General features: G+C 30.7%; 2 protein-coding genes and 1 long non-coding RNA gene across 3 annotated transcripts; 1 reads left to right on the forward strand and 2 right to left on the reverse strand.

Annotated features, from left to right (window-relative positions):
• The first annotated feature begins 13,004 nt into the window (after positions 1-13,004).
• On the forward strand, positions 13,005-16,765 carry LOC127260768 (very-long-chain aldehyde decarbonylase CER1-like). The gene is made up of 10 exons (XM_051288685.1): positions 13,005-13,122; positions 13,332-13,561; positions 13,628-13,860; positions 14,479-14,698; positions 14,782-15,157; positions 15,238-15,345; positions 15,412-15,612; positions 15,715-15,813; positions 15,889-16,062; positions 16,169-16,765. The coding sequence occupies exons 1-10, from the start codon at positions 13,063-13,065 to the stop codon at positions 16,352-16,354; spliced, it is 1,887 nt and encodes a 628-aa protein (XP_051144642.1). The 5' UTR covers positions 13,005-13,062; the 3' UTR covers positions 16,355-16,765.
• On the reverse strand, positions 15,432-16,223 carry LOC127260769 (uncharacterized). The gene is made up of 4 exons (XR_007840807.1): positions 16,108-16,223; positions 15,867-16,038; positions 15,685-15,789; positions 15,432-15,577 (listed from the first exon to the last, which is right to left on the reverse strand). It is a non-coding gene; the product is annotated as an uncharacterized LOC127260769 (long non-coding RNA).
• On the reverse strand, positions 16,607-21,130 carry LOC127260767 (phragmoplastin DRP1E-like). The gene is made up of 15 exons (XM_051288684.1): positions 20,849-21,130; positions 20,619-20,682; positions 20,345-20,452; positions 19,817-19,918; positions 19,640-19,690; positions 19,490-19,551; positions 19,193-19,283; positions 19,034-19,098; positions 18,544-18,738; positions 18,332-18,451; positions 18,176-18,246; positions 17,726-17,951; positions 17,581-17,631; positions 17,070-17,492; positions 16,607-16,943 (listed from the first exon to the last, which is right to left on the reverse strand). Exons 1-15 carry the CDS (start codon positions 20,987-20,989, stop codon positions 16,815-16,817), a joined length of 1,899 nt encoding a protein of 632 aa, XP_051144641.1. The 5' UTR covers positions 20,990-21,130; the 3' UTR covers positions 16,607-16,814.
• Positions 21,131-21,283: the final 153 nt, after the last annotated feature.

The raw sequence follows: 21,283 nt of genomic DNA on the forward strand, positions 1-21,283 counted from the left end.
GTCGGGCACGAAGATCGGACGTGATAAGGTCGGGCGTTAAGATCAGACAGGACAAGGACGGGCACGGAGATCAGACGTGATAAGGTCGGGCGTAGAAATCGGACAGGACAAGGTTGGGCACAGAGATCGGACGTGATAAGGTCGGGCAAAGTAAAAGTATCGGCAGACGCAGAGGTCTGTAAAACGAAGGTCGGGCAAAAAAGAAGTATCGGCAGACACGGAAGTCTGTCAAGACGAAGGTCGGGCAAAGAAGAAGTATCGGCAGACCCGAAGGTCTGTCAAGAGTATAGTCTGTTGAACCAGTTGTCCATCTAAGGAGATAAGGCAAACAGAGCCGGTCGATTGGTTCGCTGTCAGATGGTTCGCTGTCGGTTGGGCCGGTCGGATGGTCCGTAGTTGGTTGGCCCGAGGTCGGACCAACTGAGGTCGGACGGGGGACTGCTGATACGGAGGTTGGTCAAAAGAGGAAGTCGAGCGAAGAAGGACGGTTATTACGCAGGTCGGACCAAGTGAGGTCGGGCGAAAAAGAATGAGATGGACGATACGAGGTCGGACAAAAGACGAGATGGTGGTCGCTTGGTGGGACGGCCAAGGAGTCGGTTGGCCTGCAGTCCGTCTAAAGAGTCAGGGGTTATTTTGGGCGGCTGAGTAGCCGGTCGGACCATCTTCAGTAAGTTCAGTCGGTTGGTCTACGGTCCGTCTAAAAAGCCAGAGGTTATTGCTTGGCGGTTGAGTATTCGGTCGGGACTAGCCGCCCATTTAAGACAGTGAGGTTTTCAGAGGTGGTCGGCCGAGCCAGTTGAGTGTTGTAAGTAGCGCGAGCGGTTGATGAGTCGGTTAACACACCGTGTCAACAGAGGAGGACCTGGTGGGCGGTTGATAGCGGTTGTTGTAACAGACCAGACGGCGGTTCAAACCGTTTTTTTAAATGATTATTTAAGGATTCGGGTATGTTCTGACAAATCATTTTCAATCGACGTCAAATTCAAAAGAATTGCCTCTTTATTTTCCTGTAGTTTTATTTTTCTATTTTATTTATGTATCCTACGGTGATTCTTAATCTCAGGCACTAATTATATCAAATTCGAAGATAATTTCCTATTTTCGAATTTTATTTTTATTATTGAAAAATTGCATCAACAATAATGAATGAACGAAGATAACATAATATACTCCCTTCCTCCTATTTATCATGTATATTTTTTTTCATTTTTGTTTGTTCCAGTTATTTTGTTATTAGAATTATATATTTTAATTTTTTTTAATTTTAATTAGATTATTTTATTATTTTAATTTTAATTTAAAATTATTTTTATTAATATATTATTTATTATTTATTAATTATATTTCTCATGAATTATCGTACGTGTACGTTAAACAAGACACTATAAAATAGAATATAAGGCCTGCAAGGTGGGCAGCAATAATTGAAAAGCATGAAGCAAATACTAAAAGATATTGCAATAAATAAGCCAAGCATTGATCTTTGATGAATAAAGGAGTCCCCACCCGCAGTGGCGGTCCTGACCTCTATCTGACGTTGATGCCATCCTAACCGTCCGCCCAATGAACGGTTCAGATTCAATCTCAACATCCCGTGATCATAAATTTAGGACATGCTGTCAATTTTAGTCATCCGACATTGATTCACGATCGTCAAACAAAATACTAACAACTTTTTTTATATTATTATTATTTTATTTTGTGGTTCAATTTTAAAATGACGTGGACGGAATATTCTTCTGGCAATTTGGTTGAATCGAAATATATTAAAATCAAGTGTATTATATATAATTTTATTAGAATTCTAGAACGTATTTATAATAGCATATAGTAAAAAAACAAAATAAAATAAAATAAAAGAACTCTGATGTATTCTTTTGTATTTTTATTTTTAAGATGTTTATTTAAATACTGAGTCATTATATATATATATATATAAATTAATTATTGCAAAATATGAAAATAAATATTAGTAACACACAACTCGGTAGTCATTTTCAATTCACATTGCAGAATTAAGTGGAAAAGAATTGAATTGTCATATTCTTTTGCTAATGGATTTTCTTTAGTTTATGATAATCAATATCTACTTTTTTTTTTTTTTTTGTTATAAATATATATATACTCGCACGTATAAAAGATTTTTATTTTTTTTATTTTTTATTTTTTATTTTTGTATAATGTAGGCATTCAACTACTATTCGAATATGTATTGAATAAATCTCCAAGCTTAACTCGATAGTTATAATTATGCTAGTTGAATAAGCTGTACTAATCAACCTCCTTGACTGAAAAAAATAAAATAAAATAAAATATCGATAATCAAGATAATACTTTATTGCAACTACACAACTAAAATAACTTTCAAACTATTCATTATAAATCAATAGAGTCGTTTTTATTCAATCTTAAATATATTTTCCTATTATTATTATTTCAATAGAATATAAAAACTTAGATGTTAAGAGATAAATATATTCGAAAATTTTACAACATATAGATTACCGGAATGACATTTAAATGTTATCTTGTTGGTACGTTGTAGGTAAGAGTATCTCCAACCATGCTCCATATCTGACGTTCCAACACCATTTTTTCCGCCGAGCTGCTCCAATCCAGCACCATTCCCAGCACCAAATTTAGAGTTTGCTACAGTGCAGCAAACGCTATTTTTTTAAATTTTTTTATTTTTTAAAATTATAAATTTAATTTTTATTTTTTAAAATTTTATTTTAAATTATAAAAATAAAAAGTTGTTTAAAATAATAGGAAAAATTGAATATTTGAATAATAAAAGTAAAAAATTGAGTTATGGTTGGAGTAAAATTACCGTAGTAAGTGCATATTTGGAGTTAAAACTGGATAAATAGAGATGATAGGGTGGAGATGGCCTAAGATAAATTATATTTCTCCATATCAAATTTTATGTTATTATTTGTACTTTAGAATATTTCATTTTTTTGTACGTATATACACTTTTTCTGTTTATATATATATATACTCCCTCCGTCCCAGATACCATGTCCACGTTGCCGTTTCTGTCCGTCTCACATATCATGTCACTTTTTTTTTTTTTGGAAAATGATTACACACTTTAATCTCATTTTAAGTTTTTTAATTTTTTTTTAATTTTAATTAAATTAATTAATTATCTTAATCTTAATTTATAATTATTTATATTATAGGACAATTATTTTTACTAATACATTCTTAATTATCTACTAATTACACCCCTCCTAAAATACCGTGTCTACAGTGTAGCAGACACGGTATCTGGGACGGAAGGAGTATAATTTATCATCTATCCTTTTAAATACAATTTATTAAATCACTTCAAACTTAAAATAATAGTAAACTAATAATAATAATAATACATAAAAAAAAAAAAAAAACTATTAAAACAGTATCACTTTAAAAAACTATGTTAAAAATAAACATATAGAAAATGTTATAGATCGAATGGATTATTATAAAGTGCTTAGAAATGAATAATTTTTTAAAATCAAATTTGTAATATATTTATATTAAAAAAGCCCATAACTCTACACCTTTGTCCTTTTTTTTTAAGCATTATATATATAAATATAAAACCTTTATGTCATAGTGCCTTTTCTTCATCTTCTTTTTCTTTAGAACAAAAAGTAAAAGTATTTTCTCCGTGAATTATTTATCAAAGCAAAACATGTGGTTACTTTTTTATATATGTACATCAAATTATTATTCTTGTTTTATCGGGCGTGTTTACCTGTTTTTCTACTTAGGGTGTGTTTGTTTGAGGGATTGGATTTTTTTTCTACTATTCATCCAATTTTTTTCCCCCAAAACATCAAATCAAACATCTATTTTTTATTTTTTATATTATACTAAAAATCAATTTTGCATTCAAAACATCGCATCAACACCTATTTATATCGCATCATACAACTATTCAAATTTAAAATTTTTACTGTTCAAATCTCAATCCAAAATCCAAACCCCAAACAAACACACCATTAATATATTTTTTAAATATTAAAAATAAAGCATTCCTTAGTAATGAAACTAATACATTAAATTAAATTAAGATACAAAAGAAATGTGTGTTTTGTTTGGGGTTTGGATTTTGAGTTGGGATTTGAATAGTAAAAAGTTTGAATTTAAATATTTGTATAATGTGATATAAATAAGTGTTGATGTAATGTTTTGAATGTAAAATTGATTTTTAGTATAATATAAAAAATAAAAAATAAGTGTTTGATTTGATATTTTTGAAAGAAAAAAAAAAAAAGGGAATGAATAGTGCATTTCTCAAACCCAATCCTCTAAACAAACACACCCACAGTCAGTTTCATTTGATAGGTTTAGGAAAAATTTTAAATTTAATATTAAAATAATGTATAATAAGAAGTTTTGTGAGAAAAAAATATATATATTTTTTTTTTGAGAAATGCATAATTCAAATAGTAAAAACCTAAATTTGCACATTGCAGTAGATAATTTAAGGGTGTGTTTGTTTGGGGGATTGGATTGGATTTACACTATTCATCCAATTTTTTTTTTCAAAAATATCAAATCAAACACCTATTTTTTATTTTTTATATTATAGTAAAAATCAATTTTACATTTAAAATATCACATCATACAACTATTCAAATTCAAAATTTTTACTATTCAAATCTCAATTTAAAATCCAAAATCTCAAAACAAAATAAATTATACGGCGTCGTATTCCATCCGACATGACGACAATCTTGGATCAATAAAATGTGCATAGAAGTAAGGATCTGAATATTTAATTCTTGTTAATATTTCTGTTCTTGACCACAAACACTGGATTCCATATTCCCATTTTCTGAATTATTATTCCTTCTTTATTATTATTATTATTATTATTATTATTATTATTAGGTTGTGTTCTCGTAGTGTTTAGATTTTTTGTCTTTTGTTTTTGTTTTTGTTTTTTTTGTTTTTTTTTTTTTTTTTAAGTTGCTAATTATTTAGAATGATGAAAGTATTACTAGAGTACTTATATTTTATTGTTTTTTAAATATTTATAACAGAAAAGAAGGTAGTTTTTATGAATATGATTGTCAAAATTTGAAAGTAAACTAGTGGGACTTACATGTCGGGCTTAATTTGCAAAGTATTAGGTTCGATCGAAGTTTATACAGTGTACACTTTCCGGTAGTGATTGCAGAAAAAAGAAAAATAAAAATAATACTCCTTCCGTCCACGGATAAAGTAAACATTTACTTTTGACGCAGTGTTTAAGAAATAATAGTATTTTGAATTATAATGGGTAGTTAAAAGTAGTGTAATACATTTTTGACCTTGTTTTTTGGTACAAAAATAATGATTTGATGTAAAGTAAGAGTATTTGTAGAAAAAAAATGAGGTATTTAATAAAATGTTTACTTTGTAATTAGACGTTCCAAAATAGAAATGTGTATACTTTCTAGCTGGACGGAGAGAGTATAATATGTTTTTATCCTGTGAACATAAATTTTCCTACAGCTGTATAATTTACTTTATTTTACTTTTACCCTTTTATCTTTGGGATTATTCTCTCTTAATTTTACTTTATTACCAGAAAGGACAAAACAAAGATAGTATTTTTTCTCTTAATATTTATATCATCTTCAATTTTAAAAAATAAAATACAATACAATAAACCTATATTTTTCAATGAAAATAACTATTTTATCTTATAAAATATTTAACGTAAATATTTTAATAATATTTTACAATCTCTAATAACAAATAACAAACAAAAACTAAAAAAAAAAAAAAAACTAATCACTAAATGAACATAACCAAAGGTGGTCGGTCAATAATTACCCATTTTACCATTATCATAATTATTACTTCCTCGATCCGTCATATTTAGCTGATTCGATACGAAAAATTTTAAAAATAAATATTTTTTAAAAAGTTAAAAAAAAGTTATTGGAGTATTTTTTTAAAAAAATAATAATAATATTCTTGCGTGACATGGATGTTGTGTTTAGGTGTATCTTTAAATTTATTTTCCTATTACTTATCATTAAAAAATAATTATAAAGCTTTATATTTCAAACGGAAGAAATTTTATAATAATTTTAATTTAAACATTAAAATTATATTTTAATTTATAAAACTTTTACTATTTCAAATATACTACTAAAACACATACAATCATGCCCATTTTTTTATCTAATAAAAACATATTAAACTTAGGTTGTGTTCTGCTGTAGGTTTACCATATATTTTTAATATTTATATATTTTTTTTAAAAAAAATATCAAATTAAATAATTTCTTTTTTTTTTTATATTATATTATAATTTTTTTTACATTTAACAACCTCTATTTATATCACATCAACCATTTACTATTCAAATATCTAAACCCAAAATCTAAAATCCCCACAAATTGGGTTTGTTTGATTTGTGATTGTATTTGAAATTTTAATAATATTTTAATATAATATTTTATTAAAAAAATTTTTTATTAAAATAAATAATTTAAAATTTGATTTAAAACACAAACTAAATAATGCTATTCAATATTTTTTTATCAGTATTTCTTTCGATCAAGTCGAGATTATTTGACATCATTTCTCTAATTAAGAAATAAAATAAATTTGGGCGAGTGGGCTTGGTTTCAGCCCTATTAATAGTTTTGGACTTTTGGGCTATCTACTAAAATTACAAAGGTGTGTAGATTTTTATAAATAACATATAAATTACATAGCAAAAATTATTTTTGTCTCATTTAATATCATAATTGTCAATTTTAATCTCATTTAAAATTTTTTATCGATTTTTGTTTCACTCGGATGAAAATTTATCGATGGTTGACTGGGACTGAACACGGCTGTATTGGATGACTCAGGAGGTAACTGGGCGTCCTAGGCAGCCAACATGGCCTTATTGATTACCCTGCTATCAAATAAAAAATATATTAATATTGTTACAGAAATTCCAGGAAATCAAAACGAGACAATAAAGACAAAAGAACACAAGAATTTGGTAACCCAGTTCGATCACGATGATCTACGTCTGGGGGCGCTGCCAAACCAGAAATTTTACTATCAAGTACGCAGGCACATGTTAAAGTGAGAATACATGGATATTTATAGCCTAAGCCTTTGACAATAATATCCAAATCATATATCTAAAATCTAAAATATAATATCCAAATCATATCCCTAGATTTTAGGATATAATCAGGCTTCATATCCTAACAAATATATTATTACTTTATATTTTTCTGCAATTATTTTTTCAAAATATTAAAAATTGATAATTTTTATATTATGAAATAATTGTAAAAAATATTTTTCTTGAATTATAAATATATATATAATAATTTTAACCAAAAAGTGAAAATAATAATAAAAAAAAAATGACCTACAATATGATTATATTGAAAATATAGTCATGAACATGGCCTAAAATATGACTGTGTTGAGAACAGGGTCGTGAACATGGCTGTGTTCAGAACACGAGCAGAAATACGACCGTGTTCAGAAGTGCAGGGTAATCAACACGGCCGTTGGCTGCCTGGAACGTCCAGTCACCTTCTGAGTCATCCAATACAGCCGTGTTCAGTCCAAATCAACCGTATTTGAACTAAAATTGATAAATTTTTCATTTGAGTAGGACCAAAATTGATAAAAAAAATAAAATTAATGAGACTAAAATTAATAACTATGATATTTAATGAGATCAAAAATAATTTTTGATCTAAGCTATATTTACATGAAAAAATTTAGAATTTTATGATATTATTCATTAAGAATATTTTTTTTTTTTTTAAAATACTACTTTAAATCTTATTTTATTCTTACAAAACATCATATAAAATATCTTATGAAAAATTATAAAAACAGAATAATAAAATAATTAAGATGAAATTCAAAATAAACAGACTCCAATTTGTTAGAAAATAAATAAATAATAAAATAAAAATATTGAGATTATCTGATTTTGATTTTAAATTAAAATCAGTATTATTTAATTTGAGTTTGCTTGTTTAGTATTTTGATTTTTTTACGTAAATTATATGGATAATATATATAAAAAATATATTTTATATTGAATATTTGATAAAATATTTATTGAGAATCCTGTTAAGAAAAAGAAGCAAACAAATCGTTTTTAATAAAAGTATATTTCTTTTGTATGTAAAAATCATGTAATTTTACTTAAGTACATAGACTACAAAATATTAGTATTTGATAAAAATAAACTAACGGTATTATTAAAATTTTATAAGAGAATTAATAAATAATAATAATAAAATAATAATTATTTATTAAAACATTATTCAACACACATGATTTTCAATAAAAAAAAAAAAAAAACACATTATTTTTTTTCAATTGCAATTTTATTCTACTAAATCTTTTGTGGTATTAGCCAATTCAAATCTCATTTTTATAATAAAATTAACATATCATTTCACTTTTATAAGTTCATTTCACATGACTAGTCATTCTTTACTAGAATATTGATACAAGATTGTATTATATTTAGATACATTTTAAATTTCATATTTAAAAAAAAAAAACTGAAAATAACAAAACTTTAAAATAAAAATAAGATATTTGAAGTGATGTAATAAATGTTGAATAAAAATAATTTCTTAATACAATAATTTAAATAAAATATATGCTCTTATAAAAATAATAAACAACTATTTAATTACAAATTGAATATAAATATAATAATCTAAAATAGAAATAAACTCAGTCATAATTTATTTAAATTTTTTAATGTAAATAATATAATGTGCATGTTATATGTTGAAGAATTGATTGTGGGAAGGCCCATCTTGACTATTATAATTTTAATAAATTTATTTAAAATTTAATGCCGCATATATAGATAGATATAATATATATATATATATTGATTCAATTTTATTTTTTTTTTAAAAAAAATCACTAATTTCTTTTTTCTAGACTATTACATTCAATTTAAGTAATAATGGTAATAATAAATTAATAATAGTAATATAAAACACAAATACAAAAGTATAGTAGACACACCAGAAATGTTGAGCCAATTTCGACTGTGTAGAAACCTAAATCAGAACTAGGGTCTTTAATGTAATTTAAGAGTTTAAATTAATTCAGTAGTTAAATTCGTTTTATTTTATTTATTTTTTATTATGTTTGTATATTGTAGTGTCTTGAATTCAATATTTTTTTTTTTATATATTTTTAATACTATATGACTAAATAAAGAAGAAAATAAAATTTACAATAGTACAAAATAACAACCTATTTTAAAAGATAATATAGGGAAGTGTGCCATAATCATGTCCAAGTAGATATATTGCAAATATTATGGCAAACATAATAAATTTTAATATGATATAATAATAATAATAATATTACTTCATATGTCCCGTATCTATTTTTTCATTTTAATTCGTCTCATAACAAAGTATTCATTTTTTTTAATAATTGTACTATCTATCTAATATTACAAATATCCTTACAACTTACAATATATTATACAAATGTCATTACATTTATATCACACATACTAATAAGGTTATTTTAGTTATTTCTATTTTATTCTTACTATATCTTAATATAATACTAATATTTCTACGTACAAAAAGCAAATTGATATTTATTTATGGGACCGAGGGAGTATATGCTTATTAGGTATGGGTTCAATGGACATTATAGCAAACATAATGAATTTTGATTGTTTATCCTCTTGAATTCATTTTTTTAATGAAAAGGTAAAAGTATTTATAATAATAACTTGAATGAAAATAAATTTTAAATATAATATTTTAAGTAAGAAAATATTTGTAATTATGCCTTATATTTTTACTATTATTATACAAATGTTACCATTTTCTAAATTTAAAATAAAATGCACAATCATTAAAAAAAAAAAAAAAATGACAAAGAGACTTCTAGATATTATTGTGTACCTACTACCAATAAAATATTTAATACTTCTTTAAATTTCATGCCACAAAAGTATGCATCAATTATAGTACAAGGGTAGCATGATTCAATATATATATATTTTTAGATATTTTAAAGGACTTTTTACATTCAACATGCCTATATATATATATAAGAGGTGAATTTTCTATTAATTGAGTTAAATCAGTATTTATATAATAAAAATAGACAATATATATATAATATACTATATTTATATTATGTCACAACAAATTATTATTATCTTGATACTTCGTAATATTTAATATATATATATGTATGTATTTGTTCAAATGATTCAATAAATCTCTTAAACGATTAAGAAAAAAAATCTATATATAAGATTGAAAAATAATCCTTGGGTGTGTCTTCATGATTGTTATTTTGTGAATCTTCTGATTTTTTTAACTATTCTATTCATTTTTTATTTTAAAAATATTAAATAAATTCTTTTTATATTATATAAAAAAATATTTTGATATTCAAAATATTATATCAGTAACTATTTACATTAAATTAAATAATTGTTTTAAATTTAAATTTACTTTTAAAAAATAGAAACTCAATTCTGTTTGAATTTTGTCATTTCAGATTAAAATCAATATTATTTATAAAAATATATCATTTTATTTCAAATTATCTTAAATCAATTTTAAAAAACCAATCAAATAAAACTCTTGTATTTGAAGTTTTGCTTTTTATTAGTATTTTTTTTTTAAAATATAATATTTTATATAAAAAATAAATTAATGATATTGAAGAAATAGCTTACCATAATTATATTAAAACCTCCCCAACCAAAGTATCAGTTCAGTTCTGTTGCAACATAAAATTCTTACACCAAAACTCAACCTAGCCTTACTGCACCCATATTAATAATATTAGCACCTCAACTTCCAACAGTTTTAATTTTATTTTTAAATTATTTTATACTTTAATCAATGATAAATATATATATATATATTTTAGTTAAAATTATTATTTAAATTTTATAATTTATTTATAAGTTTTCATTATTTACAAAAATATTTTATTTAATGTATATACTCCAAACACATTATTTATTACATATAAAATATTACTCTCTCAGTCCCAAATTGGACGTCGGTTATACACATGAATTTAAGTAAATATAATTAATAAATAATTAAAAATATATTAAAAAATTTAAAATGAGATTCAAATATATAACTATTTCTCACAAAGGAAAATAAAATTCAATACGAGACAGACAAATATGAATATAATAAGTGAGATAAATGAAGTCGTATTTTAATCAATTTACATAATAAAAAACAAATATATATATAAAAAGAGAGATTTATTTATTTAAGTCTTGAAAATAATATTTGTATATTTATTTTATTACTATTATATATATATATATATAAAAAAGTGTCCAACTGTACTTTAATTTCTGCAGCAGGGTACAGCAGAGCAGACTACTACTACTACCAATCCATTGATGATTTTGCATTGAGACTAATAAATGTCTAGCTGCCAATTTGTCTGTGCGTCATCCAATCTTCAGTACATAAATAAATAAAAATAAAATAAAATAAAAATTGTGATAATAAATAATGAATTGATATATATATGTATTTTACAATGTGAAAGTCTACAATTGTTATTCGAAAATGTACATTGAATAAATTTTCGATCAAATATAATATTTTAAAAATTAAATTAGATAAAAAATAATCAATTATATGTGACCAAAGCTGCAGTATTACCATTACTATTTATGTACTATAGCTAATTAATTTAATAATTAATAGTACGACTTTCTATTTTTAGATGGTATAATAGAAAGTAATATGTCTGTACCTATACTTACTTACAGTTAGGCAGCAACCTTTCTGAACTGTAAACTCATTAATTAATCGATCAAAAATGGATTGAAATATGGTGCTGTTGCACCGCCCTAATAATATATAGGTGTTTTTATTTCTTTGTTTTTAAATCAAAATTTTACTATATTTAAGAGTCAATTTATATAAATACTGTATTTTTTTTTAAATATTGGTATTACTAAAAAAACAGTAATGTTTTAATAAAAGAATATTATATTCCCTCCATCTCATATGTCTGCTACATTGTAGATACGGTATTTTAGAAGGGATATAATTAATAGATAATTAAGAATGTATTAATGAAAATAATTATCCTATAATATAAATAATTATAAATTAAGATTAAGATAACTAATTAGTTTAATTAAAATTAAAAAAAATAAAATTAAAAAATTTAAAATGAGATTAAAGTGTGTAATCATTTTCCAAAAAAAGAAAATGTCATGGTATGTGAAACGGACAGAAACGGCAACGTGACATGGTATCTGAGACGGAGGAAATATTAAATATTATTTTAATTTTTCTAAACTCAAAACGTTCTATTAGACGAAGTCTTATAGTTCTTAAATATATATATATATACCCATATTTATAAAATGTCACAAAAAATATTAATTAAATTAAAATTTTCAAACTTTCAGTCTCAATTTAAAACATAAAAGAATAATAACTAGTCAAGGCGGCGGTGGTACTGCGTGCCCGAACATCCATTAATCAACAGTAGCTTAAACATTAATGTATATCATTTTTGTCCGTCTTAAAACAATAATTTTATTTTCATAAATAATCATATCACCGTAAAACTATTTTTACTTTTTACACTAATACACTCACAAGACAAAAAATTTTTTTTATCCATACGTTGTACCCACTGTATCAATGTTTCTTAAATCTCATGCCAACTCAAAGACTATATTTATAAATTAGTTAATTGATAACTTTTGAAAAAGAAAAAAAAAATCAATCAATAAATAAATAATAGTACTTCTTTTGTTGTAAAAAAGATAAAAACCCACCTTTTTTTATCCGTAATTAAAAATATATATTTCTTTTTTTTAAAAAAAAAAAAAGAAATCATATAGTACTTTTTATTATATTTTTTATTTTTCTATTATAAAAAAAAAAAATACATACCTACTCAAATTCATACCAAAAGTAAATGAACCTATATATGTGTATATATATATATATATATATATCATCGTCGTTGTGGAGGTAGAAGAAGCTAAAGCTGCTGTTGATCTGATTCATTTCATATATAGTAATAATAATAATGGCTTCGAAACCTGGGATTCTTACGGAATGGCCATGGGCGAGCCTCGGCACCTTCAAGGTACTTAAGATTATTTTTTAATTGATTCACATTGTCCATACATATAATTAGGGTTTTTGATATTTGTCTGAATATAAACAAACAATGGAGTATTACAAAAGCATGATACGATAATGCATGCTGCTAATACAAGAAAACTTTAACGTCGTCCCCAAAACCCCTGAGATGAATTATTTCCTTTTGAATTTTATTAATTAATTAATGCCTAGTACGCAATCTTGGCGCCGTGGGCGATCCATGCGGCGTACTCTTACGCTTCCGCGACCAAAGATGAGAAGGAGAGGGAGTTGTCTTATTTCCTCATACTACCTTTCCTGCTGTCAAGAATTCTCCACAACCAAATTTGGATTTCGTACTCGCGATATCGCACCGCCAAAGGCGCCAACCGGATACTCGATAAGCCCATCGACTTCGCCCAACTCGACCGCGAAAATAATTGGTAATTTCTAATTCCATCCATCAATTAATTTTTTACAAATAATAATAAAATTGTGGTTTTAATTAGGGATGACCAAATTATTTTCAACGGGATATTGTTTTACCTTGGGTACATATACATCGAGGCGGCGCATCGCCTCCCGTGGTGGAGGATGGATGGTGTCGTATGGACATTCTTGATCCATGCCGGTCCCGTCGAGTTTCTTTACTATTGGCTCCACCGCGCGTTGCACCACCATTTTCTCTACTCGCGCTACCACTCCCACCACCACTCCTCCATCGTCACCGAGCCCATCACATGTAAGAATGTCGTAACCAATACTACTAGTATTTTTACCGTTTTGCATCAATTTTCATTGATTCATCGATTTTAAATAGATTCAATTAGTTTAGATTAGATTTTGTTATTACTTTGAGTCTATCTTGGCTCTATCACACCTAATTTAATAGTTAATAATAGAGCATAAATCATTTGCTGATTCATTATGGGGTGTTAGATTTGACCAAATCAACATATGCTAACATATAATTATACATATTTCAACATATTTATAATACAATATATGATTATATTATAAATCAGTATATACTATCTTATAATAAGTTGAAATATATATAAACATGTGCTGATCACTGATCCGATCAAATCAACATTATACTTAATAATGCGACTATATGAAATATCTCAACTAATTTCAAAATTTGCACGAAAGACTCTTTTTGCAACGATCATTGCCTCCCCTCTCTATATTCAATTGAAAGTTCGATTAAATGTTCATTTCTCCTTGAATGGATCATGTAAATGATTTTGTTAGATAATCTTATCGAATGGATAATCGAAAGGACTCGAATTACTACGAATAGGTTCGGGATTGTCATAACCTTAGCTTGTGTTTGTTGTTTCGATGTTTGTTGCAGCCGTGATCCATCCATTCGCGGAGCATATCGCGTACTTTGCGCTATTCTCGACTCCTTTGCTCACAACGCTACACATGGGGAATGCTTCCATCACTTCGATCTTGGTCTACTTGACGTACATTGATTTCATGAACAACATGGGTCATTGCAACTTCGAACACATTCCGAAACAGATCTTCTCCATCTTCCCACCGCTCAAGTACTTGGTGTACACGCCGTCGTAAGTTTCTCCCCGATTCGATTCCAATTGTATCATCTTGTAGCGATCGAATGTCCTAACGAGTGTCTCATCGATGGATGAAGGTACCATTCGCTGCACCACACACAATTTCGAACGAACTACTCGCTCTTCATGCCGTTCTACGACTACATATACGGCACGATGGACACATCGTCGGACTCTTTGTATGAAAACTCGCTTGTCCGAAAATTGGAAGTACCCGACGTCGTGCATCTAACTCACCTCATGACGCCGGAGTCAATATACCATCTCCGTTTAGGATTCGCACATTTGGCCTCGAGACCGCTTCGATCGAATTGGTACCTCCGGCTAATGTGGCCCGTCACGCTCTGGTCGATGGCGCTGGCTCGAGTTTACGGGCGGGTGTTCGCCGTCGAAAGAAACGTCTTCGAACACCTCAAGTTGCAAATATGGGCTATTCCTAAGTACTATGTCCAAGTAACGAGCTCGTCGACTTAGCTCCATCCATTGTCGAGCATACTCCGGGATTTCTGACAAAGGTTCGATTTTTCTTGCAGTATAACATGAAATGGCAGAAAGAATCGATAAATACCTTGATCGAGGAGAGCATTCTACAAGCGGATGAGGAAGGCGTTAAGGTGTTCAGCCTTGGGTTGTTGAATCAGGCGAGTTTCAGCTACATAAGCAGATACTTACGCACCCCAGGAAACTAATGTTCTCCGATAATGCAGGATGAGGAGCTGAACAAAAACGGCGAGCTTTTCGTGAGAAATCACCCTCGGCTAAGAGTGAAGTTGGTCGACGGGAGTAGTCTAGCAGTTTCCATCGTGCTAAACGCCATCCCGAAACGAGCAACTGAGGTCGCCATGCTCGGTAGCCTGTCAAAAACTGCATATTCTATTGCCCTCACATTATGCCAAGGCGGGACACGGGTGAGTTCGAGAATGATAAGCAATTTTCGCAAGAATCATAATAATATTAAGAATTTTCTTCGCGAAACCAACCTTATCCCAAGCTCCTCGTAACGTCGATAGGTCTTTACCACATCCGAGGATGACTTCAAGAAGCTTAAGGCAAAGCTGAGCACAGATGCTGCACACAATTTGGTCCTTTCGAAACAGAATAGTCCAAAGGTTAGTCGACATTTTCACTTTTCAATCTTACTTTTGAGAAGAATGTGTGTTACCGGAAAGTGTCTGCTTCGGTAGATATGGTTGGTGGGAAGCAGAGTGAGCGAACAAGAACAGCTCAAGGCATCGAAAGGTACGACATTCATTCCATTCTCACAGTTCCCTCCGAAGAAACTCCGCAAGGACTGCTTCTACAGCTGCACGCCGGCAATGCTGGCTCCCAAGCATCTAGAAAACATCGACTCCTGCGAGGTCAGCACTCAATACTAAAAAAAACTTTGATTGGATATAAACTACCTGTAAGAACTCCTCTGTTCTAATCGAATTTCTGCTGACAAACTCTAATCCGAAATGATAGAACTGGCTGCCAAGAAGGGCGATGAGCGCACCACGGATAGCAGGAATAGTACATGCCGCAGAAGAATGGGGCGTGCACGAGTGCGGAGATGCGATGTTCGACGTGGAGAAGATCTGGCAAGCCAGCCTCAAGCATGGATTCCGTCCCATGGAAAATGTGGTGGAATTGAGCTGGGAGAGTCTGTGATCGTCAATTCTTTACGCCTGAACCCTGTCGACTGCATCATTTATGACAAGTATTCTTGCATTTGAGACAAGTTAATACATGCTTTATGAAGAAATCTTAGCATGACTGCAACATTAAGTGAAAAAAGAGGCTAATTTAAAGTTCGACTAACTTACAAGTATTACGCTGCGCAATCGCATCCAGGAAGATAGAAACCTGTGAAAGCTGCATCTTCTTCTCTATATATATGACCGTAAAATTTGCCAAAGAAACTAATGGGACAAGAAACAACAGGCTACATTGATCTTTTATAGTTTCATATACAACATACACTTGGCAAACAAAACCTCTCGACACATCAAGCTAAACGTTTGAACGAGTCCAGAAAGTAGCAGTGCACTCAGCATAACATAAAAATAATCAAATTTTCGGGCATTCATGCTACAGAGTTAGCTACCTAGATATATATTACACATCATGATCATCGTACCCATGCCACGGAGTCGATCTCATCTCTTGCTTTCTTGTAAAGTTCAAGCCTCTTGGCACATTGTTGTCTCCTCTCCATCAAAGCTGGATCTTCGTCCAGTAAGTCCGACAGTTGCTTGCCCTGTCGCAAATGACCAATTAAGAACATAACAAGAATTTCACAAAAACATAACTTATGAAATATAATTTTACCAAATAACTTGCATAAATGAAACACCTCGAAATCCAATCCAATCAATCTCCCTACCTCTTTCTTGCCAATTTGGGTGTAGAAGTAATTAAGCAAATTCTGCTTTGCCTCTTTAACTTGGCAGTAAACAACTGCCTTGGGGATGGAGTTCTTTAGTGTCTCGGATACCATATGTATATAGGATGACACGTTTGAGCCGATCCTGCGAAAATGGCCCTCTGCATAACGATCGACATTTAAGGCAGCTGCTGAGTGTTCTCTTTCTCTTTCTCTCTCTCTTTCTCGTGGATTTCCCCCGGGAGGATTTCCTACTTTCTCAACTTCTTGAGGAAGTCTCCGAAAGAAATCAACAGTCAGATAAGAAGATTCCATATCAACCATTCTCACAACAGTTTTCTTGCCCTCATCACGGAACCTTTCCAAAGCTTCATATGCTGCTCCAGCTATGGTTGCTTGAAGAGATGGAAATCTTTTCAATTCCTGCACATCCACAGTAAATTAAGGAAATATACAAAATAAGTTCGAACTAAAAAACCTTAAGAAAAGCATAAGGATATTACAAACTTACCTGGCATTCGGAAATGGACTTCCGGACGAGTTCCTTCAGGACAAAGTGAACCTAAACAATAGTTTTCTAGTTATCAGTCGATAATGTTGCAAGACATTATTCAGAAATGACATGAGAAGTGGTGTGCTAGCAACAGACTACTTACAGCATCAGCAGACGCTTCAGCAGGCCCCCTAAAATAATTCAATGAACTCTCAATGAGCCTCCGGTAACCTTGCTCAGGAGCAATCAAGTGTGGCTGATAACCATCAGCCTCTGAAACAACTTTTCTCACATTTTGCACTGAAAGATGTCTATCAAATGGAAGTTTCCTCAATGCAGCTGGCAGCTGATTGTCGAATACTCCATAAATTCGATCACCTCCCGGTCGGCTGAAACAAGTATGGAGGTGAGTAAATCAACAACCAATTATGACTTGAGATCAAATACGGTATTAGTCTTGTGTAACATATAGCCAGTATATATCAGCAATGGGAAGAAAATTTTAGTCCCCGGATTATAAGGTTTAAGGGGAGTAAAAGGAGGAAAGGCTTTAAAAGTTCTTGCAGATGTTTTCTATCTTTATAATGGAGATGAAGAACAAAGACTAGCATACCCTCCATCTAGATGCTCCTTAAATATTTTGTCAAAAGCGCGGCAGAGTTCCAAGATGGTGTATAATTGTGCCTGTCAGAAAAATATCAGTTGATGAGAATATTGTGAAACACTAAAAAAACCCAATCTCATGGTAAGGACGGCTCGAAATGCTCACCCCTGCATCCACAGCAATAGGCCTTCCAAGGTGGTCAAGCTCAGATTCAAGTTCATCAATGCTTTTGTTGATCAATGAAGTGATACTCGGTATTCTTGCCTTAATTACAGATTCCAAGTGCTGACAGAAAAGATATATATATATATATAATCATCATTTCGATAAATGGCAGCTATGATGCCAACAATCAATGAGAAACAAAACTATAATACCCTTGAGAGAAGCTTTGCAAGATATTCAGAACCCATTTTACTAGCCAAGTGCCCGTAGTCGGGACTTGTAGAAAAATATTCACGCTCCTTTCGCCTGGCAGCAATCATGTCGACATTTTTGTTGATATCTGCTTGTGAACGATTCACAATGCCCACCCAGGGATGTTGTAAACGGTAAGATCTTCCTTCTAGGACCTATAGAACAAACAGTAGAGTAAGAACCAACTATAACAAAGCTACTCACGCTAGGACGTAAGTTAGAGAGCAGTATCAGGGTGGGGGTCGCATATAGATGAGCCGGGATGAGGAAAGGGGCGAAAACTCTATAATAAGGTTGATTTCCATCGCTTACGGAAGGACATGCACACACCACTTAATCTTACACAAATTTCATTGTTTCAAGTTTCATTAGACATTTTTATGTTTGATCAATATGGCCTCAACAGGACTTCGAAGGAATACTACTTCAAGTAAAGAAATAAAGAAGTACCTCCAGTGCATTAGTTCCTCTATCCATCAGATCCAATTTTGTCAACACTCCAAATGTGCGGTCACCTGCATGAATTACATAACAGTGACAACGATAATAGGACGAAAGATGAGGGATAGAATTGTCTCAGAATTTGAAATAGAAGGTAAAGATTCTTGCCTGTTGGATCCACTTCCCTAGCAAGTTTTATAGCATCCGATGTTGCAATATCTTGGTTTGCGGGAGATATAGCCAGTATGATGCAGTTGGGCTAGCACGGAAGGAAAGCTCATCAATAGTTTTTGAGGCTATCATTAATTTTTAAATACAGTTCACGATACCAATTCGAATTGGATGACGATCCCGTGAAATTGTTGCATAGACAAACATTTATGCATATTAAGAACCAAACTCTTTTCGACAAGTGAAGAGACAAGAAGAAGGCATATATATAACAAAGAAAATTTTTATCTTCACCTTCTCAACATATGCGCGAACCATGCTTTCAATCTCTTGGACTATAGTTTCTGGTTGACCCTCTGCAATGATACATATATTATTTGAATTAAATAAACTTCATATTGAATGAAAAATTTACCACCTGATTGCAAACAAATAAAAGCTTACCAACAGCAACTTTTGTCAAACCAGGAAGATCAATCAGAGTTAAGTTGACAACTGAAGGTAAAAAGAAGGGAATGAGGGGAGAAGCATCAGGAGGATAGCAAAATATTAAATACTGAAAATTGGGATGTCAAAATTACATTTTTCTTAGCACCCCACACATCATGAAGAATCACATACCATTAGGAGAATAGATGCTTAGGTGAATCGGAATAGGAGAAATCTGTTTTGTTTTTCCTGTGACCCTATCAGTTTCATCCTGAATTTCCTTACGAACCAGGGCTGCAATGGAAATAAGCCAAATCATTCAAAGGTCTAGCTAGTAGAAACAAAGAGTTAACATTAAGGACATCGATTATGTTGTTGGATCGATAGAGTACAATTAATCATCGAATCTTTTTAGTTCTTCATAGCAGGCCTTAAACAATCATGATCTTTATTCATTAGTGTAAAGATGTAATTTTCTCATTAACTAAACATGACCCTGAAAGTTACCATTTCAAGAATTCACAACAATGTCATAGGTGAGCAACCATCAGTCATGGCAAAACTTTATCAATAACAATCTTAAGTTATCAAAAATCAATCTCACTTAAATCAAATAAAACGGACTGTGTCAAATATTTTAGTGAGAGGTAGAGTTCCGATTAAAGCTGGGAATTTTCATTATCATTATAGGCAGCAACAGCAGAAAGAATTCATGCATACAGAAATCAGTGAATCGTCTTCGGGGCATATGGCCGAATTCTGCATATTCCTGCTGTCCATCTTCAATTTTCTGCAGTTGCAACACCAGTGGACGTCTTGTAACAATTCCTGAAGCCAAAGTCCAAAGAAACAGAAGCTTCAAATTATTCTACGAAGGCTAGTCGAATTTTATTCTGAGTAGCTCCCTTCCCTTCCACATAAATTATTCTTTACTACAAATTAAATAAGGCTCATCCTGCTCGCAGCATCAAATTCATAGCTCATAAAAGCTAACCTGAGCCTCGGGGAAGAAAATCACGCCCTACGATGCTCTCCAGTACGGACGACTTTCCCGAACTCTGAATTCAGACCAAACATGCGAAGGAAAGCAATTTCACGACAAATTCATCACTCAATTCTTCACCGACAGTCAAATACTAACAATTCTTCGAGTTCGTCAGTACACCTGAGTCGTCATAAGAAGTGGAATTTAAGCGATACAAGCTAATTAATTATTCTAACTACCTGACCACCGACGACAGCAACTGAAGGAAGGGCGTCCCAGAGAGAAGAAAACGCCTGGTCTCCACCGCCGTAGTCCCCGAGGGAGGTGCACGCCCTCTGAATTCTGTTCACCAGTCCAATCAAGCTCTCCATAGTCGCCATGTTTTCGGAAGAATCAGCAGCTCGGACTTGAAATTGACGCAAATTTCAAGAGATAGACTAATTTCTTAATTGGGAAAGAAAATATTGAAAATGGCGAGTCTAAAGGGTCGCTGCTATACTGCGCCGGGTGTGTGTATTATATGTGTATATATATTGTGTGGTGTGGATGGATGATATGTTTGTGCGGTCCCGGGTGCTAGCACCACTCTGGATATGTATGTGTGGTGATGTGGATTCATGTGGCGTTGGGGTCCAGGGACTTTCCAGGTATTGCTACGAGACCGTTGGACAAGT

Source organism: Andrographis paniculata, unplaced genomic scaffold, assembly GCF_009805555.1.
Source record: "Andrographis paniculata isolate CXL003 unplaced genomic scaffold, ASM980555v1 Contig62END, whole genome shotgun sequence".
NCBI lineage: Eukaryota > Viridiplantae > Streptophyta > Magnoliopsida > Lamiales > Acanthaceae > Andrographis > Andrographis paniculata.